Source organism: Poecilia reticulata, linkage group LG19 (genome assembly GCF_000633615.1).
Source record: "Poecilia reticulata strain Guanapo linkage group LG19, Guppy_female_1.0+MT, whole genome shotgun sequence".
In the NCBI taxonomy this organism is placed as follows: domain Eukaryota; kingdom Metazoa; phylum Chordata; class Actinopteri; order Cyprinodontiformes; family Poeciliidae; genus Poecilia; species Poecilia reticulata.
In genome coordinates this window covers 18,585,279-18,604,151 of record NC_024349.1, presented here as the reverse complement: position 1 = coordinate 18,604,151, position 18,873 = coordinate 18,585,279, and the positions used below count along the sequence as shown (strand labels likewise).

The window sequence follows — 18,873 nt, the reverse complement described above, 5'->3', positions numbered from 1 at the left end:
GGGACCCATCTGGTCTGCCCTCCTTTCCCCCATATGGGGCTCACCTAGGCATGCCGGCAGGGATAAAACAGAAGAAAGTGAATGTGACTGTACCGTAGTTAAAAAGCAAATTCATCAGTAATTAGTGGTTATGCTTGAGTTTATCTGTTTTTCTAAAAAAACAAATAAATTTTTTTTAAAGTAAATTCCAACGCACTGAGCTTCTCAGCTGTTTAAATATTTTTGATCTTGTGTTTGTGGAGTTAATTGTAATATTCAGTTGTGTGTATATGATTTGAAAAATGTATTTCAGTAGCTCAATTTAAGAAGCGACAGGAGGCAAAGAACACCATGAAGGAGATTTACTGATGTGATGAGAGGACAGGAAGATAGTTGGTGTGAGGATGCAGATAGTTCTTGGTTTTCACTGGTTACGCATGAAAACCTGAGAGAATTGCTTTAGAAGAGGGAGGGAACCACTTCAAACCTTTACAATCAGAACATCTCGACAAACTGCTGAACATATTTTACTTGCTGCAACAGCAAAGAACGGACACGTCCCGTCTCTACTGGGAAGAGAGGCTTTTTCTCCATTTGCGTCGCTCCCACAGCTCTTTAAGTAAAACCTTTGGCGTGAGAGAAGGGATAATTAATCCTGTTAAGATCCTCGAATCGGATGATGAAAGACTCGTCTGGCGAGTGTTGAAGTCTAATTGAAATTGACTCCATAAATCCTCATTCAGACGAAGCGTCACATTTTAACAGACACACACATTAGTGCTGTGAATGAGCACATTGCAGGTCAGGAGAAGTGTTATTCGTAGTCATGTAAGAACAAGAAAAGCTGTTTTCTGATGTAACAACGGAGGTATTTAATTTATGCTTGTGATCATTTGTTCCCATTTCTAAGGTTGTGTCTATAAATTAAAATGAATGATTTTGCTCACTTTTATTTATTTATTTTTTTAAAGTCAAATGAAAATCTATTCCCCTCCTGTCTGGGCCCAGAAACACTGTTCAGAAATCTCTGAGTCTTTGTATTAAACAACTGAAACACCCTGACTTGGTTTTCACTTTCAAGGACTCCATCCACATTAAGGCCAATCCACAGAAGGTCATCACTGAAGAACCTGGCAGTTCGCTGAATTTGTGTATCCAATCAAACATGAAAATGTTGAGTGGTAGAAAAAGAAATATGGTAGAAAGAGGTGCACCAGTAACAGGGATAACCAGACTATTATGAGGCAAATGCCATCGAAGAGTTTGGGAGATTTTCACAAAATGGACACGGTGGCTCAAGTCGGAGCTTCAAGAGTCGCCGCACACTGACAGATCCTGGACGCAGGCTGCTTCTGTTGCATTTTGTGTGCTAAACTGGAACCAGAGACTAAGGAGGGAAAAAATAAGTCTGGATTGTTGCTCAGTGGAATAACCTCCTCTCATTTGATTTGGAAATCTCACAGTCAGAAAGAAGAGTGGAGAGGCAGAGAATCCATGCTGCTTGAAGTCCAGTGTGAAGTTTCTACAGTTTCCAAGATTAGTATTGTACTGGACTTCATATGTCTACCTGAATGTAACTGTATGCCTAAGCTGCACTGATAAGAACTGGACTGAACTTGATTTTTGGTGCTTTGTAAATAAATTGAACTGAGAGAAATCTCTGAGAGAGCCAGCAGCTAGAGAATGTGTAGTACCTACGAAGTCTGGCTAGGGGCAGTAGTGCATCCTTACACCTATTAATTACTCATAAAAGAAGAATCTGAGACGCCACTTTACTCAGTATTTCACCGTTTGATATTGAGAAAAGAAAAGAAGAAAAATACATTTTTTTGTTAGTATGTATTGTTTTATTTTTGTTTAGTTTATAAATCTGCGTAGAATATATTTAGCATCTCGATTCACACTTCATTCCAGTAGGTGGCGGTAATGCACACCAAAACGTTGCTTTAAAAACGAGAAGTGGAAGAAGAAGAATAAAGGAAGACGGATGATGAATGGTAGGTGAAGTTAAAATAAAGAAATCACAAAGGTAAAAAAAAAAAAAAAGAGGGAGAGATCCAGTGAAATGACTGACTTGTTAGAAGTGTTTGTTACCTTGCATACATCCAGAATCACGCTGTTTATTCTGACTTACAAACTTTTCAGCTTTGTTGGAGAAACAAGATCCATTGAGAGGTGGAAAAAATGAACAAACATTGTTTTTTTTGTGTGTTTTTTTTGTATTTTCAGCAGTCGGTCTGATCCTCAACTCTAATGTCTCTGCAGAGATTTCTGCTGTTCATCTGGGATTTATTCACTTTACTCCTCCCTGTGGACTTCACTCATTCCTGCAGGTAATTCTTGTACAGATGGACACAGATAAACATTTACACTCTCTAATTAATCTCCCAGGTTTTGTTACTCCTGTGCTGCATTCATGAATTAATCTGTCATGACATAAATTACAATAATTTGTGGTATTATTATTGTTGCCAAAATGCCAAAAATTCTGCCTCTTTAATTCCAGAAGAATACATAAGATACAACTGTAATATGTGGACAAAGATGAATCATTAATAGCTTTTAATAAAATAAGAGTGAATGAATTACAGATTTAATTTCTCTAATTTTTTTGTGTGTATTATAACAGCTGCATGCAGTAACTGAAGAATGACGCATTTCTTTTAACGCTGCATGTCCTTTTCTTTAAGATTTGCTTACATTTGTATCAGATTTGCTTGAGAAGGGATATTTAGGAGAGAACTTTCTGTTCCTTCTGGTTCTTTTCACTTGCTTTGCTTTTGCTGAGCTCAACAAAGCAAATAAGTTGATGTTTTTGACTTCTACCAAACTGTTAAAAGTTTTAGTAGAACGAGCACACACTGTTCATCTTCTCCCGATTATTGTTTAATGAGGCCAGCGTTGCCTTGCAGGCAGAAAACAAAAGTCGGACTCTGCTCTAAATGTCACAGATTACATGCAAGGCTCCAGCCTCCTAATCTCCCCGGCGGTTTTTATGGGAAAGCGGTTCACAGAGTGAAGCTGTGACCTGCAAGCAGCGCAGTTTGGGATCGCTGCACGTGTGCCGCAGTTTGAATAACAGTGATTTTATAATCGGCATCAAGTGGATGAACCGTCAAACGCATCGTTTCAGGACTGAGCTAAAACGAGGAACCACATGACGCTGTGAGTCAGAGTGAAAGCTGGATTCTGCGTTGGTTTGCAGAACAAGCTAGGCTAATATAGCAGAGGGTACTCAACTCTCTGGATCCTAATCTCTCCCAGGAGATATCCAGATTTGAGGTTAGAGCTGGTTTTCAGATTTTTTCACACGATGGAAATGCAGAGAAAATGGAAGCATCTGTATATGCATAAAGTGCGTTTCTGATGTAAATGGAAGTAAAGGTACAGGCTTACATAACGCCTGTCAGATTTGACGTAAAATGGGAGCTGAAAGGAAAGCTCTTTCTGCTCTGCCGAGAACCAATCTCATCCTCTTCGTTTTGTTTCCACGGAAACAGCAGACGTGCAACTCACTGTTTCAGAGAGAGGAATAAGAGTTTTAAAGACGACGAGGAGGAGGAAGAAGAACGAGGGAAGTAGGAAAATTTTAAGTCCGACACCCCTGTCCAATCTGAAAAAGCAAAGATGGAAACCGTCAGCAGAGGTCCCTTGGGATTCTCTGTCTCTCCAGGAAGAAGGCGCATCTGCTGGCGCCGGTATATTTAGTCTGAATTAAAGACTGCAGCTTTAAATCTAATTGAAAGTGGTAACATCTGGAAAATGATTTTCAATCCCCCCCACCCCCCCACATATCTTTTATTATGATTAGAAAAGATGTGAAGGGATAGAAGACGTCATGTCATAAACGCTCAAGGGGAATTTCAGATTTAGCTTTTTTAATCTGAAAGTTTGAAGATTGTTTTGACAATTTTTTCCCACTTTTAAATGTTTAAACTTTTTAAGTGGAGATGAGTCACATTTCATCTCATCAACTATAACAATTCAAAGCAGCTTAAAAGGTTTGATATTCACACTCGGTTTCCCCCCAGAAAACTTGCTAAGCCCGGCGCTATGGGCGCTGCGGCAGTCATCCAACGCCCCATCGATTTTTGTGTTTAAAAATGTTTAAAGGTGACAGAAAATGTTCAAAATATCATTGGATAATTGTGTATTACTGGAAGACATTCTTAACAACACCTAAACACCAACTACAGGATCTCAAAAAAGTCAAAAAACATAGCCCCCCCCCTAAAATAAATACATAAATAAACATTGCTTAACCTGGTGGGGATGCAAGTAAAGCCTGGTGACCCGCCAGGCTTTACTTGGAGGGGGAAACCCTGACAATGTAAGACTAAAAGCTGAAGGTTTGTTATTCTGAACATGTTTTACTGTCATGTGTTAATCTCTCTGTCCACTTCCTAAAAAAATAGACAACCAGTTGAAAGTGACAATTATGATAAAGACACTTTGATCTGATTTAGGAGGAAAACAAGGTTTGTGACGGCGCAGCATTTGTGCAAAACAACATTTTCTTTTTTTATTCTGGTGTCCATTTTTAAGATGGCAAACAAAACAAGTTACCACGTTGTATTATGTAGCTTAGAGGTTTTTCAGATGGTGAACTGAACAGATCTTTTTATATTTTGGCTATAAACTTAATATAGACTATTTGAATTTTATGTAACGGAAAGTTGTTCATAACTGTAAAGTGGAAGAATAACGGTAAATGTTTGTTTAAATTCTTTACATATAAAAATGAGAAAAGTGTGCTGCATTCTCCCATGATTACCAGTTTCCTTGTCCCTGCTGAACGAAAAGTCTCCCTGCAGCATGATCCTGCCAACACCATGTTTCACAACAGGCAGAATGTATCATTCTGTTACTGAACTCCGCTTCACAAAATATCGAGTTTTGAAAGCTGAGCTGTTCCGCTGAGATCATCTTAAAGACTTTTAAAGAGAGACGCGTTTCTCCTGTGATCAGATATCCGGTCCCCCGTAAGGCTTTGTGTTTGTTTCTTTCAGATGTCGCTGTTTGTGTTGTTGGCAGCGCTGAGAAAAAAAAAAAAATCATGTCTTTTAATAATATATGGTGCATTACATAACGCCAAGAAACAAGAAGCGGTGCAGAGAGAGAGAGAGAGAGAGAAATACCGGAGGATCTGACTAACGCTGGATTAGTGTTTTAGCGTGTGACATCTCTGTTGCAGAACAATCAGACACCATGATAAGCCTGTAAGATGCACAAAGAAAAGTTGAGTCGATGCGATGCCAAGAACTCAGACTGAAGGGAAGAGGAGGCTGGAGGTGGAGGGGGGGGAGAAAGCCAGATGAGGAATGTTGCCAGGTGGGGGAGGGGGCTCCATCCATGTACAAACAGCAGGATTATAATCACGTTTGGCCCTCTGGTGATACCATGAGGAATTATCTTTTTTTTATTATTATTATTCCATATATCCAACATCAGCAGTAAAAGAGGATGAGGCTCAGACTTCCTGTTGAAGATGCAGCAGCTTCTTCTACTTCTTCTTCTTCTTCTTCTTTTTCTTCTTCAGCCTGCAGGTTGCAAACATCTCTGTGCAGCATTAAAAATAGTACCATCCTCCACATTTTCTCTTCTCTGTGCTGAATATTTCAGTCAGCTGAGGATGCTCGGGCCGCACAGCCTCCAAAGCCTCCCTCCCTCTCTCCCTCCCGCCCTACAGACACGGCGCAAAAAAAAAGAGAAAAGAGAAAAAAACCGCTCCAGAAATCTCATTCGGGGCGCATTACGGAGCAAGATGGCGCTTTTGCTGTCAGCACCTCGGACAGCACCGGCGGCTCGCGCGCAAACCCCGCTCCTCGTTTAACTTCTAATTGATTTCTATCAATTTAGGCGGCATCCACGTGACTAACCCCTGCGGGTCGGAGCCGTGGGGTGGTGGGAGAACTTCCAGGTGAAGCTGTGGGGGAGGAGCGAGCAGCTGCTGTCAAACTGGACTCCTCGTCTTCATCCGAACCAAGTTACTCGGGAGAAGAACGGAAAAGGGGAGTAAAGGGGGGAGGGGGGGCAGGATTCAGATCAGCTGGTTTAAATAGACATATTTTTTTTGGGGGGGGGAGAGGAGGAGGTGGGTGGGAGAGATGAGGCGACGTGTTGCGGAGTCACGGCGGAGCCACGGCAGGAATGAAGCTCTGATCTCCCGGTTTCCCGTCCTCTGAGTCCCGCAGTGTTTCTTCCTGGTTCTGCAGCTCCAGCTGGGAAGATGCTGGCGCTCCTGGCCGCGTTGTGCTCGGCGCTGTTCGTCCCCGGCTGCGCCCTCAGCTCTCATTTCAACCCAGGTGAGTCCGCCCCGCAACACGCCACATTACTGATGCCACCGTGTTCCTATTGATATAACTAGAGCAGGTTGTTTTCCCAGGAAAATAAAAGAAGAAGAGAAAAAAACTCCACGTTTTTTTTTTTTTTTCAAATTGTGGTTTGAGATGGCAGGAGTGATGTAATGCTTGTGCTCTGCTGGTGCTGCTGCATGTTCTCCTGACCGTGCTTGATTGGATGTGAGTTAAAGAGGAGAGGCCGACCCTGGGGTTCAGAGATCAGAGCAGTTCAGGTGCAGACAGAGGTGAAAGGTGAACGAGGAGTTGTTGTTGGGAGGTGGAGGAAGATGAAGCAGGACTCCTAATTAGCGCTGAGGGAAGGAAGGAAGGAAGGAGGGAGGGAGGGAGGGAGGCGGAATCTGTTGGAATAAGCAGATTTCTCTGCAAGATGAAAATGATGACCTTATGATGAAGATGGAAACTCAAAGGGGGGTTTCTGGTGACTAAAAGGTTCCTGGATAAACAGATTTCCACTTTCACTTCCCTCCTCTCCGTTTGGTCCCCCCCCCCCTTCATGTGAAAAGATTTCTATAAGTCAAAACTCCCTTCTCTTTTAACAGTGCCGCTTTCATAATCTCAGTGCTTTTCTAAAACGGGCCGAGTAGCAGAAATCTTCCGCTCCACCGCAGCTTTTTAAAGTCTCATCTGCTGCAGCATGCAGCTGACAGGAAAAGAAAAACCTTTTTGCCCTTATGCCGTCTCCCCCGAGGAACAGTAAATTTAAAGATCCAATCCAGAGGTCCACTTTTCTTCCCACTAACAAATGGACCATGTACTGACTGTGAAAACACAGCTGGGTGTTGAAGTATAGATTACCTCCTCAAGAATACAAACGAATTCAAGTATTTTAAAAAGGGGCACTGGAAAAGCTGCTGCTGGATCTGCTTTGTGTGTGTTTGGGTTGATGACATTAAACATTATGCTGGACAGGTTCATTTTTGACAGATTTCCACATAGCTGCTGTAGCATCACGGTTGATGTTTGCCTGTTAAAAAGATCCAACATCATGTGTTTGCATATTTCACTTTTCGGTAACACTTTATTTGAAGGGGGGTGAATAAATCTGTCATGACACTGTCATAAACATGACATAACACCTGTCATGAACATGAACAAGCCTTCATGAATATTTATGACTGCTGTCATAAGAAATCATAACTGTTATAAATTTGTTTTAAAAGTATTACTGATTGCACTTAAAAAATTAGATAACTTTGTTATTAAAGGTAAAGTTTAAACAGTAATGGTTTATTGGTTAATGTCAAGTTGTCATAACAGACATTTTGAATAATGTCAACTTTGTATTAAAAGTGTCATAATTTACTGAATGACGCTTTATGACAACAGTCATAAATATTCATGAAGGCGTGTTCACCCCCCTTCAAATAAAGTGTTACCCACTTTTCACCATTAATCTTTGGTTTTGAGGTTGAAACGCCTCCCTGCCATCACCCTAATGTTTAGCTCCCTCCACAGATTTTTAATCGGATTTATGTCTGGACTCTAGTTGGGCCACTCCAAAATGTAAATATTGCTTCCATTCAGAGAAAAAACAAAACAAAACCTATATTGCATGAGATAAAAGATTACTCTAACTGTAAATCTGCCAAGGAGATTAATAATTTTGATAATTTTTCTGCCTTGCAATCAGTTGTTTTTTTTTTTGTTTGTTTTGTTTTTTTTTGCAGAAGTTATGGAAGATCCAGTAATTCAGCAGGAAAGCTGGGAAATTTGGGAAACCAATCAACTGAATCAGATAGTTTTAATCACAACATGACTGGGATTGGTCTTTATTAAACTTTTGACAGTGAAGTCAGTCTGTTCCTTCTGCTCCTCTTCACAAACTAAAGGATGAAGAGGCATAAATTAGCCAAACATACAACTCGTATGTTTTGATCCGACTGTCGATCGCTATGATCAGAGGTGACGGGGCAAACAATCTCTGGTCAGTTGCCTTATGTGATGTCATCGGAGGGCATGTGGTGCGGACACTGGTTTCTGAGAGAGTGCCTGTTTTATCTTGATTAAATAGCAGTTTACAGTAAAATAGCAAAAAGCTGAGCAGGTAGCGCTAAAAGTGAGCGACCACATCAGCAGTGAGTCCGTTGACTCACAGGAAGTCTGGTAGCCAGCTTCAATTGGACAGAAATCTGATTCCAGTCAGATTCATAATCAAATCTTTAAAAAGTAGCACTCGTGGTTTTGATACGTTGCCATGAGCTCCTTGACAGTGAGCGCACAATAAGCAGCCTCAGCTGAACCAAAATGAGTCGGTTTCACATTGATTTGATCCTTTTCTGCTTCTGCTCGGTGAGTCGAGTCGTCGAGTCGTAACTCAAGACAGAAAGATCTCCCACCATGTCAGCTCCGTGTTTGTGCTGCTGTCACTTGGTGTCACTTGTTCTTGTCTTGTTCCTCTCTGCTGTTGTCAGGGAGATGGATGGATGAGGAGCAGAAACCGCCGTTTTCTCATGTCGAATACGAGACGCTCAAGCTTGGTTAATTTAGATGATGTCAAAGATTCTGGAGTTTTGGAAACGTCGAAGAAAATGTCGTGCTTTTACTGTTCTAGTCCCCCACGGGATTTTCGATTGGTGGAGAAACATTGGCTTGCTCTTGATTCAGGGAAAAGGTTTGCATAAAGCAGGATTAGTGCTTGCAGTGCAGCCAGTGTATTGTGGTTGTTTCCTGATGGCTCAGAAATCAACCCACATAAAACTCAAGACATGCAGTGCCTCGTAAAAAGTATCCACACCTCTTGAAGTTTTCCACGTCACGTCATGCTACGACCCAATACCCCTCCGGTCTCTCTACAGAAAGCAGAGCATAAAAGGAAAGGAAAATGACACGTTTTCCTCTAAATGTTTTAACAATTGGAAATCTGAAAAGTGTGGCATGCATTTGAATTCACCTCACCTGGAGAACTGATATGTCTCTTAAAACCCTGCATATTCAGAGAAGGAAACTTTTGCCCATTAGTATAATAATGTTTTTTTGCAAAGTGGCTCAAAATCAGTCAGATTGGACAGAGGGCATCTGTGAAGATCAGTTTTCAAGTTCTGACACAGATTCTTTATTGGATTTAAATTTAACACATGACTATGATTCAATCTAAACTATTCTGCTGTGCCACTGACCAGCTTCCCTGTTCAGTTCTTGCCTCATCTGACCAGAGCATCTTCTTCCACATTCCTCTGTAGCTGGGTTTCCATTACAAACATGTGCAAAACTTTTAATGTCTGAGAAACACAAGTTTGTTCATGCGATAAGTCATTAACAAACATGCAGTACCATCATCCCCCTGCCACTTCTTGTTGTCTTCTTTGTCTTTTCTGCTAATGGTAATACCTGGCTGTTAATCACGACTCATGTTGAGCAACTGCAATAAAGTGTTTCCATTAAAGTTCAGCAAAATACATTCATTTTGATACAGACGCAAAACCCCCTTCATCCTAGCACAAAAACATTTCATGTAAAAATGTTTTGGAAATTGTTTTCGTGAAGCGAATTTATTTTCATAATTCCACTTTGTGCAATTTTACGGTCAACAGAAATGCAGCTGCTATAGAGTCGCATCTTTGCTCTGTCTGGTCAGGAAATGGGAGCATTTTTAAACTTTTAAAAACAAAACCGAAGACATAAAATATTTCTTGACGCGTTGCTGAAATCTGTTGCATGCATGTTGACCCTTTAAATGAGGAGCTGAGGGAAGAAACAGAATGCAAGCGGAGCCCAGAAATGGGCTTTAGATTTCAGTAATGACCCAAGTGACAGGTAATCTGAACCGGGGAATATTCTGGACTTTCTGGGCTGTTCTCTGTGCAGAGCATGACGATGACATCACAACCCTCCGAAGGGCTTGGCTTGTGTCTGTAGGGTGATTTTTGCTGGCAGTGCTGGCTGCTTTCCCAGACCTCAGGTTGTCCGTTTCCCTTCTCTCTGCAGACGCCTGGCTGCTCGCATAGCAGCTCTCTCTGATCATATCGCCCAGGAAACGAGGAGAAGCAGAAGTTTGTGTGCTTTTAAAGGTCATCAGAGCCTCCTCGTACTAGACTGAAGTGCGGGTCGAGGAGCTGTTGGAAACTCAGAGCGGAGGGGATGCAGATCTGATGGAACGAGGTGTCCGCGTTGACCTTTGACTTACACGCAGCAGAAAACGATCTCGCGTGACGGTGCGGACTGTAGGCGGAGTCGGTGCAGATGCTTTGATTGAACGGGAGCACGGCAGAATGAGTTATTTGCTCCTGGCAACCTGCTGAGGTGAAGGGCAAAAAGCTCTGGGCGTAAATTGGATTGGAGCGGTTTGCAGGGATTGGCTGCCGTCCGAACGCTTCTGTTGCACACCTCCGTCTTTATCTGTGGAGATGAAAGGAGCGCAGCCGTCAGAAGTTGTCCTTTTTCTGTTGTTGTTTTTGTTCCTTTGAGCTGCTAAAAGTGTTTGGCTGGTGGATGAATGGCTGGTGGTTTTACAGGCAGCCTCTCTCGTGTGTTTGCAAGAACTCAGACCAATAATCACCTCTTAACGTACAACAGTACATATATTTTTGGAGGCAAAGAAAGTCAACTCTCTCAACTTTTGCACAAATTGAACTGTGATGGAGGGGAGCTTCATTCAGGTACCAAAACAAAAATAATCTTTTGATTCTACTTTTATATTTAATAAGCAGCTTTCTTTCCGTACTGTGGCACGCTGTGGTCTAAAATGTAAACTTCCTTTTTACATTTTAGACCACGTACACTTTAAAAAAAAAAAATTCAAAAGGTATGTATTGAAATCTAGGATTGATCAATTGTAACTGAATAAAAAATAAATATATATATATATATATATATATATATATATACCCTGTTTTAGTTCTGCAGCAGCAGATTCCACATTATTTAAATATCACAAAGCTAAATCAACAGAAAACTGTGTCTGGAAAAACAAATGTAGCCTCAATGAGACTTTAAAGGGAATTTGGCAGCTTCTGATTAAATGCATCGACCCACCGGGTCATTATCAGGATAATGATCCAAACGGGGATAAATTAAGACAATTCCTGGAACGAAAAACATCAGCAACGACCTCAGAGAAGCAGCTTAGGCACGTTGGTGGTGGGGTGATGGTTTGGGCTTGTTTTGCACCAACAGCGCTGATACGTGAAATCTGAATTAGAAGTAGATGTTTTTTTTCCTTTTAATCCAGACTAATCTAGATTTTCTCCAACGTGACTTTTTCATTTGTGTGAGAGCTGCTCTCTTTGGTTTCAGCACGCAGCGGGAGGTCAACTTTGTGGAAGTTGTTGATTTTTAGAGAGAAAATGAGACGTTTCAATATCCCCACTGAGTCACTGTGTCACCATTATTTTATATAAAAGCCCCATTCAGGGTTCAATCAATGACTCAACTTGTTACAAAAAATTTTCTTTCTCTCTCTCTTCAGATTGAAATCAGCTGTGGCTTTCTGCTCACTACACACACACACACCTGCTGAGTCATTCCAATTTTGACACAAATTCTGTGTTTTTCCTGGCGTGATCTTTTCGCTGTGCAGACGAGGGGCGGAATGGCACACATAAATCATGACTCGGTTTGAGCTCCATACAAAAAACAAATGCCAAATGCTGGGTTTGTTTTCACTCATCCGTAGCAGAAAATGACCCTCAGAGAAAGTGAGGCAGAAAAACAACCAACATTCTCTGCAAAGAGGCTGTGATGTTTCAGGGCATCCAGAACAAGACAGGATTATCTGTTTGCTGCCGAATTCGATTTAAATCGAAACTATTTTCCAACGTTTTCATCGGGTTTGAGCCACGGAGGCCAGGTTTCGAACAAAAACTCTAAGACCAAAACTAACAGGCATCTATTTTTGATTTTGCTTTAAAATAATTGAAAATCAAAACGACAAGGGCTTGCTTCACTTAGATTTGCTCCTGACTTCATGCTGAATAAAAAATAAAAAAGAAGCAAAAGACAACTGAGCATCATTTCCTAATGTGATGACGTTGTATTGCTTTGGTGTGGAGTGCTTTAAATTATATCATCCACTCAAATCAAACCAAACACACGAGAACAGCTGCTTTTGGATGAGAGTGGTGAGATCTTATGAATGACATGTTCTCTGTCTCTGCACGCACAAGGACTCCAACATCTGAGATGATTCGGCACGACAAGCTTAGAAAGTATTTTCCTTTTTTATCGGCTTCTGTCACATACTAATGAACACTGAAAATAACTGCTTTTCCATAACCTTTTGTTACAATCTGATTAAGAAGAATCCAGGCCAGGTTCATTCAGCTTTTGATTTCATTATTAGTTTAATTAATGCAGAACAATTCTAACTTTTTTCTCCTTTGCAAATATCTTCCCTCCATGCAACACCTGGAGGGTTTGTATTTTACACCAAGAGAGAAAACGAAATGAAACCTTTCACGCCTATGGTTTGTTCACTAGTGGGTGAGTTTGTCAACATTGACTTTTTTTTCCGGTGGTTTGGTTTCTTTTGATGCAGAGGAAGCTCTAAGCGAACCGAAACCTTTTCGCCACAAACCGCATGAGAAGACTGAAATCTGTTTGTTGGTCAGATGTGGTCGGGGTGGGAGAGCCAAACGTAGATGATAAATACTGAACAAGAACTATGTCATCAATACTGTAGCATATCGAATGATTTTGAGATGTCTTTGTGAAAGGGATGCGTACCTACTTACTCGTACTTTACTTCATCCAACAAAGCAAGGCGAACCTGACTACGGGAGGGCGCTTGGCTCAAACCTGCAGCAGAAAACGTTGAAGATGTGTCAAATCGAGGTCGCACAGCGGCACGCCTGCTGATTTTACGTCTACCAAAGCTAACCTCACAAAGGGAGAGGATGAACCATTTGCGGTTTTAAATAAACCAATTAACTCAGCCGTGAGAACACAAACTATTTAACAGCGTTTGAGCTGCAACTGGTCTTTACCTTCCGTTCTGCATCAGAGGCTTTATTTGTCTTCCGAACATGGATTCCAGATTAAAAGGAAATTGGTGGGAAAGTCACTGGAAACTGTAACATTTTCTGCAGTAATCGAGGTATTTTTTCATCAGCAGAGAAACAGTTTATACCACCAAATAGATGGAGAGTGTTTTCAATGCCTCTCAAGTTGGGAGGTAATCCTTCTATGAGGTCGCTTCTATGCAAATCAATCCACAATCTTCGGCTAAAAACCAAACTGCACCGTTGTGTCCTCGTGGGCGGAGGCAATAACGTCTAATCGGAAGCAAAACTCTGTTGTGTATTGTTTGGCTATTAGCTTTCTGTGCTACATTATGATGGGATAACAAACGGGAGCAGAACACAAACTCATTAATTCACCCCTCTGGAGTCAGACTCTGCACGTCTGAATCCAGAGCAAGGAGAGAAGCAGAGGCACACACCTGATGAAATGATAATGAGGATGACTCTTTATTGATGCTGCAGGAGAGATGTTCTGTTGTTTGCTTTGCTGTGTGGAGGACAGAGTCACCTGTGGCACGGCTGCAGGGAGGAACCAGCGGCCTGACGGGATGAAGCTCCGCCGCAGAGATGCTCCACGGCAGACTGTAAATAAAACGAGGGGAGTGAAGTGGGAGGTTAGAAGCTCCTACTGGCTGAGACGCATGCGTCAGTGTTAATTGAAGATTTTGTGCTGCACGAAGGTTTGGTGAGGATTTCACCGAGCCGGAAATCACCAGTTTGTCTGACGACAGTGGGAGGGCGGAGGGCAGGACTGGAACCACCCATGAGGCAACAGGAAGGTTATCTCCGTGCACAGTGATATGTCAAATCGGACGCTGCTGCTGGAGCAGTGGAGACAAATCATGGCTCTCTGTCTGATAACTCAGTGGGAATTGCCCAGCTGAATTTGTATCAGGAGGCTGGATTATGGTGTGGGACTGTTTTCTAGGACTTGGACTCAAGCCTCTTAGTTTCAGTAAAGGACCTCTTACAGCTACAGTATGTAACTTTTATTTTAAAAAAAAAAGTTACATACTGGCAGTTTGTACTTGTTAAAACTGTCATCATGTCGTGRCAGTTTAATGAAAGACGAATAATCGATGAAGAGATTCTGCAAAAAATAAAATAAAAAATACACCACTCTTGGTCAAAAAGAACCAATCAGAGCTAGGAGATGGGTCTTATTGCTGTCAATCAACCTCGTACATGTGCTTCTTGATGCACTAATGGCAGAGAAACAACTCAGGGTTCCAGGAAAACGGCGTGCACACAGGAATGATTGACGGCGCGAAGGCCCACCTGGATCAAGAACGAGATAAAACAAAATTCTTTAGCGTAAAATGTTTTAGACAGTAACACAGAATTAAATCACATGCGAGATTTTAGCTTTGTTATGCGTCTCTAATATTTATGGAGGTGGTTTGCTACAAAGAGGAACAGGAGACCCAGAGTGTTAAACACAAGTTTGAATCGATGCATATTTTTGTGTGTTGTGGTTTTAGCCGCTCTGAGTCCAGGAGATGTTAGAAAAGCGATTAAACGTCCCAACATTACTCCAGGCCATGTAAACATTACAGATAATCCCGCCTGCAGCTTCAAACCAGAACAGATGCACCAGTAAAGCTAAATTAATTCTAATGATGATTTTTATAAACTGCTGGAGTTTGCCTTTTGCTTTGTTTTTGTTTTTTTTACTCCGAATCATTCTGCGGATTTTCTTTTAACACAGATTATTTCTTACTGCCGAATCCTTGTGGAGGGCATCATACATTATCCCCCAGCCTCCATCTTGGCCTGTTGTGGGCTTGACTAATGGGACAGATGATGGGGTCCGACAGCCGTCACCTGCTCAGATCTCCGCTCCGTCCCCAGGCCTGCTTATCCGTCTCTGCATCTCCTGATGAGGCCTGTTAGATCTCTCACTGGAAGTCATGTTTGATCGCACACATTGTTGTGATGTTGACTAAATACATGGCAGCTCTAATGAGGGTTTTATTCCTCGAGGAGAGCGGGGATGGGAGTACGCGGAATGAGAGGCGGTGGGAGAGTTCGGTGTGTGTTTCTGCTCTAAAAACACGTCAACGATCTGCGGAGGAAAACTGCTGCTCTGATGAATTTTCTTTTTTTTTTTTTTTCCGTTGGAAAACGTTTCTTTTCTTTTTGCTCACCAATTGCAGGATGTTAGGAACTCATGGTTCACCCAACTGTTTATGAAAAGTGTTGGTCCTTTTGAAGCCAGCTCTGTTTTCCACTCAGCTGTGGAGTGAATAATTGGAACGTCTCAAATGTGCATCAGGCTGCTTTTCATCATCTAGTTTACTCTGGATAAAGATAGCCGTGTCCTGTTGTCGGCAGCAGGATGCTTACAATGCCACCTTTCCTCACACGCGTGATTAAAAACATGTCTTCCTTCATGTCAGGAAGCATCAAATTTCAGTCAGATCTCAGTCGCATCTAAATTTGCTCATGTGGATCGGGATCGGACCGCCGCTTGTTCCAGTTTCAGCTGCATAAATGCACTCAAAGGAATTCACTTATCGATGTCAGATGGAGCGCTCGTTTGAATGCTGTGATTTCTAATTTGGCATCTTATGGTTATCACTTTATAACAGGCCGGCGTTGATGAAGACCGACGCTGATCAGCTTCCCTACGGCCACCACAAACACAGAAGAACCTGAATTATTATTTCTATTTCGTCATTACGTGCATCAAAACTGCAGAGCTTCATGTTTTTTCATCTTCCCAAGTAGAAAAACTAAATTTCCCTCCTCATAATTTAAGCTAAAGATCTAAAGTTTGGCCTTCATTTTTACAACGGATTTATTTTTTTCATCCTCACTGTTGCTGGGATATTTTTTGCATCTCGTTCGTCGTGAACCGGCCCCCGACTGAGGGATGTGAAACAGTTGGCAGGATGCTTGGTGTGATCGTGCAAACGTGTGACACAACTTTTTCACACTTTATCATGTTACAAGTGGCTTCAGTTTGTTTTATTGGGATTTTATGTGATGGACTGAGACAAAGTAGTGCCATTACAGTGGAGCAGAAGGTGAATGTGCTTAACCCAAAATTATTATAAAAGTGTGGTGTGTACCAGCATTTTTGAACTCTGATGTTTAAATAAGAAACCAGATGATGATGATCTTCTGTTATAATCTTCATCACAATGGATGCTGTCAGTACAGCTGCACTTTACGTCCCATCTCTTTGTGATTTTATTTATCCGTAGCCATTTCTTTATAAAACAAAAAAACTTCATTTTCCTCCTGATAACATCCATCAGCCTTCGGTTTCTTTTGATTGCTTCGACTGTATCTGTAATTATGAGAGAACTGCAGAAGGAACCTCATTTCCTGGGCCCCGTTTGGCCTCCCGGCTGAGGCATTAATGACAAATTGATCTGCTGTGAAGTAAAATGCGCTTTGCGAGACGTCCACTTACCGTCTTCGCTCCGCTTAGTCCGTTTGCCGATCGCTGGACGAGTCGAGTTCAGCTCTGAGGGGCGGACAGCAGAACGTCTGCAGATCCAGTCGATATGTAGGGATGTTGATCCTCTGTAGTCCTACACATCCTGAACAATTCCTATCGCTATGGTGTGTGTGTGTCCGTGTGTGTGTGGTCGTTGTTTCTTATTGCCTGGCTTACATCTCTAAATGTTAGAAGCTGTCTCAGTGCGAACAGTATTACATCAGACTAGAGAGGGTCTAACTTTGAGGGATTCATCAGGTTTCAGGGTGCAGCAGCATAACAACACAAACAGAATGAAGAACGGAGCAAATCGACTCAGGAAAACGGGTCGCAAAGTGAAACTGGTTTCATTGAACTTGAGCTTCTTCGGAGTAGTCGCTCTTCTGGTAAAACAATCCTCATCTACCCTGAAATCTAAAGTAAATGTCCAGCTAATTACTTGTGGTTCACCATAGCTCTTGAAGATGTGCATAACTCATGCAGCAATTTACTGTACTAGTCCGCAGCATGCTGAACGCTGCACACATGAGGCCATTTGCTCAGAACCAAACTCTCTTTAGTTTTATTAAGATGCCCACATTACGAAAAATTAAAGAGGCGGTGTTATTTATTTTCCAGGCACGTAGTAGCATTTTATAGCACAATCAAGTAACTGTTACCTTCAGTTGCTATAAAAGAAACCCCATTGCATATATCAAACATAACTTTAAATAAATTTGACTTCACAATTTGACGCCTTGAAATTGGGCCTCTGTCTCTTTAAGAAGCTCCTGCTCTTTCAGTTCAGTTAGGATGGAAGCTCTCTACCTCATTGCCTTGAAATGATAAACTACAGAAGGAGCCTCTTCCTGCAGGACAAAATTTAATGAGTGATTAATTTCAGAGAAAAGAAATTGTCAGTCGTTTATAAGGATTGTTTAAATCAGTGGCGTCCAAAATGAGCGTCCTGTAAGTTCTAGTTCTATCCCTGGTTCAACACCTGAATACAATGATGACACGTCAGCAGAACCTCTGCTGAATTCTGACATGCTGAGGATGTAGTTTGAGCATTTGAGTCAGCTGAGTTGGACCACAGACTGCTATAAAAACTGACCCCTGAGGACCGGAGTTGGACAATACAGGATACCAGATGAAAGGAGGCCAAACAATCTCTGGAAAGAAGTCAGTTACTGTGGAGGCGTCTGCTTTAAAATTACGTTTTCATTGTCAAAAAACCCCTAAATTTTTACTCTCTTTCAGATGATATAAATATCCAAACAGGATTCATACAGTCGAGTATTTTCAAACTCTGGAGATCAACACACCTCTTGGTTATTAAAACAGCGTGGTTTCTTGTCTTTCCCACTTCGAAGAATGGCTGTATTATTTAAAATCTACAACAAAGAGATCAGGAGGAGTGATCTCTTTGTTGTAGTCCCTGAAAGTCAGAGAGTAAAACATCTCTGGTGTGTTTTAATGCTGAAGGTCATCAATGTAATTTCTGAAAAACCTGCAGCTGGCTTTGTTTAAAATACCTATGGCTACTATCCCAAACTTTTACAGCTCCGGCCTTTTGTATTGAGGCAGTTATTGTAAAACCATCTCTATGTAATGTAATAAAAACTGAATTATGTCTATTTTAACCAACACTAAGATTTTAGGCTGGGATAAGCTGTTCAGTAATCAAGTGGCTGTAGATGTTCTGAAGTAAAATGTTAGGGTTTGTTTACAGAAAAAATAAAATCTGGCGTCGCCTGCCTTCAAGTAAACATCAGAGAGGTTAAAAACGCCTTTGACTCCTTTTATAAAACCCACAGAACAACACGGACTCATGCCGCTTTATCCCACCTGAAGATTTCCACGTGGACGCTTGTTCGCCCTGTGTGGCGACTGACCCCGCCGACTGCCCACACACCCTCACAAAACCGACGCGCGCATCGGTAGAAAATAACACATCCCCATCCTCCATCAGCCCGTCCCCATGGCAACGCTTCTCACACCATTAAAGACCACTTTGAGCAATCAAGGCCTGAGCGAGAGGATAACGGATTTCTTTTTAATGCGCTCCATTGTAGTCCCCACGTGAGGCGCGGATGCTGCACGTGAAGCCGCTGCATGTTGCCGTGAGTGACGGGTGATGATGATTTTT

General features: G+C 41.8%; 1 protein-coding gene across 2 annotated transcripts in view; it reads left to right on the top strand.

Annotated features, from left to right (window-relative positions):
- Positions 1–2,029: 2,029 nt before the first annotated feature.
- aatkb (apoptosis-associated tyrosine kinase b) overlaps positions 2,030–18,873 on the top strand; it is a 61,769-nt gene continuing 44,925 nt past the window's right edge. Inside the window, exons 1-2 of one of the 2 annotated variants that reach the window (XM_008437628.2) lie at positions 2,030–2,154; positions 2,245–2,312. In XM_008437628.2, the coding sequence (XP_008435850.1) occupies positions 2,045–2,154; positions 2,245–2,312 (178 nt within the window). In that variant the 5' untranslated portion in view covers positions 2,030–2,044. Of the gene's footprint in view, positions 2,155–2,244; positions 2,313–4,264; positions 6,285–18,873 lie in introns of those variants that run through there. The other variant, XM_008437629.2, reaches the window with a different exon arrangement.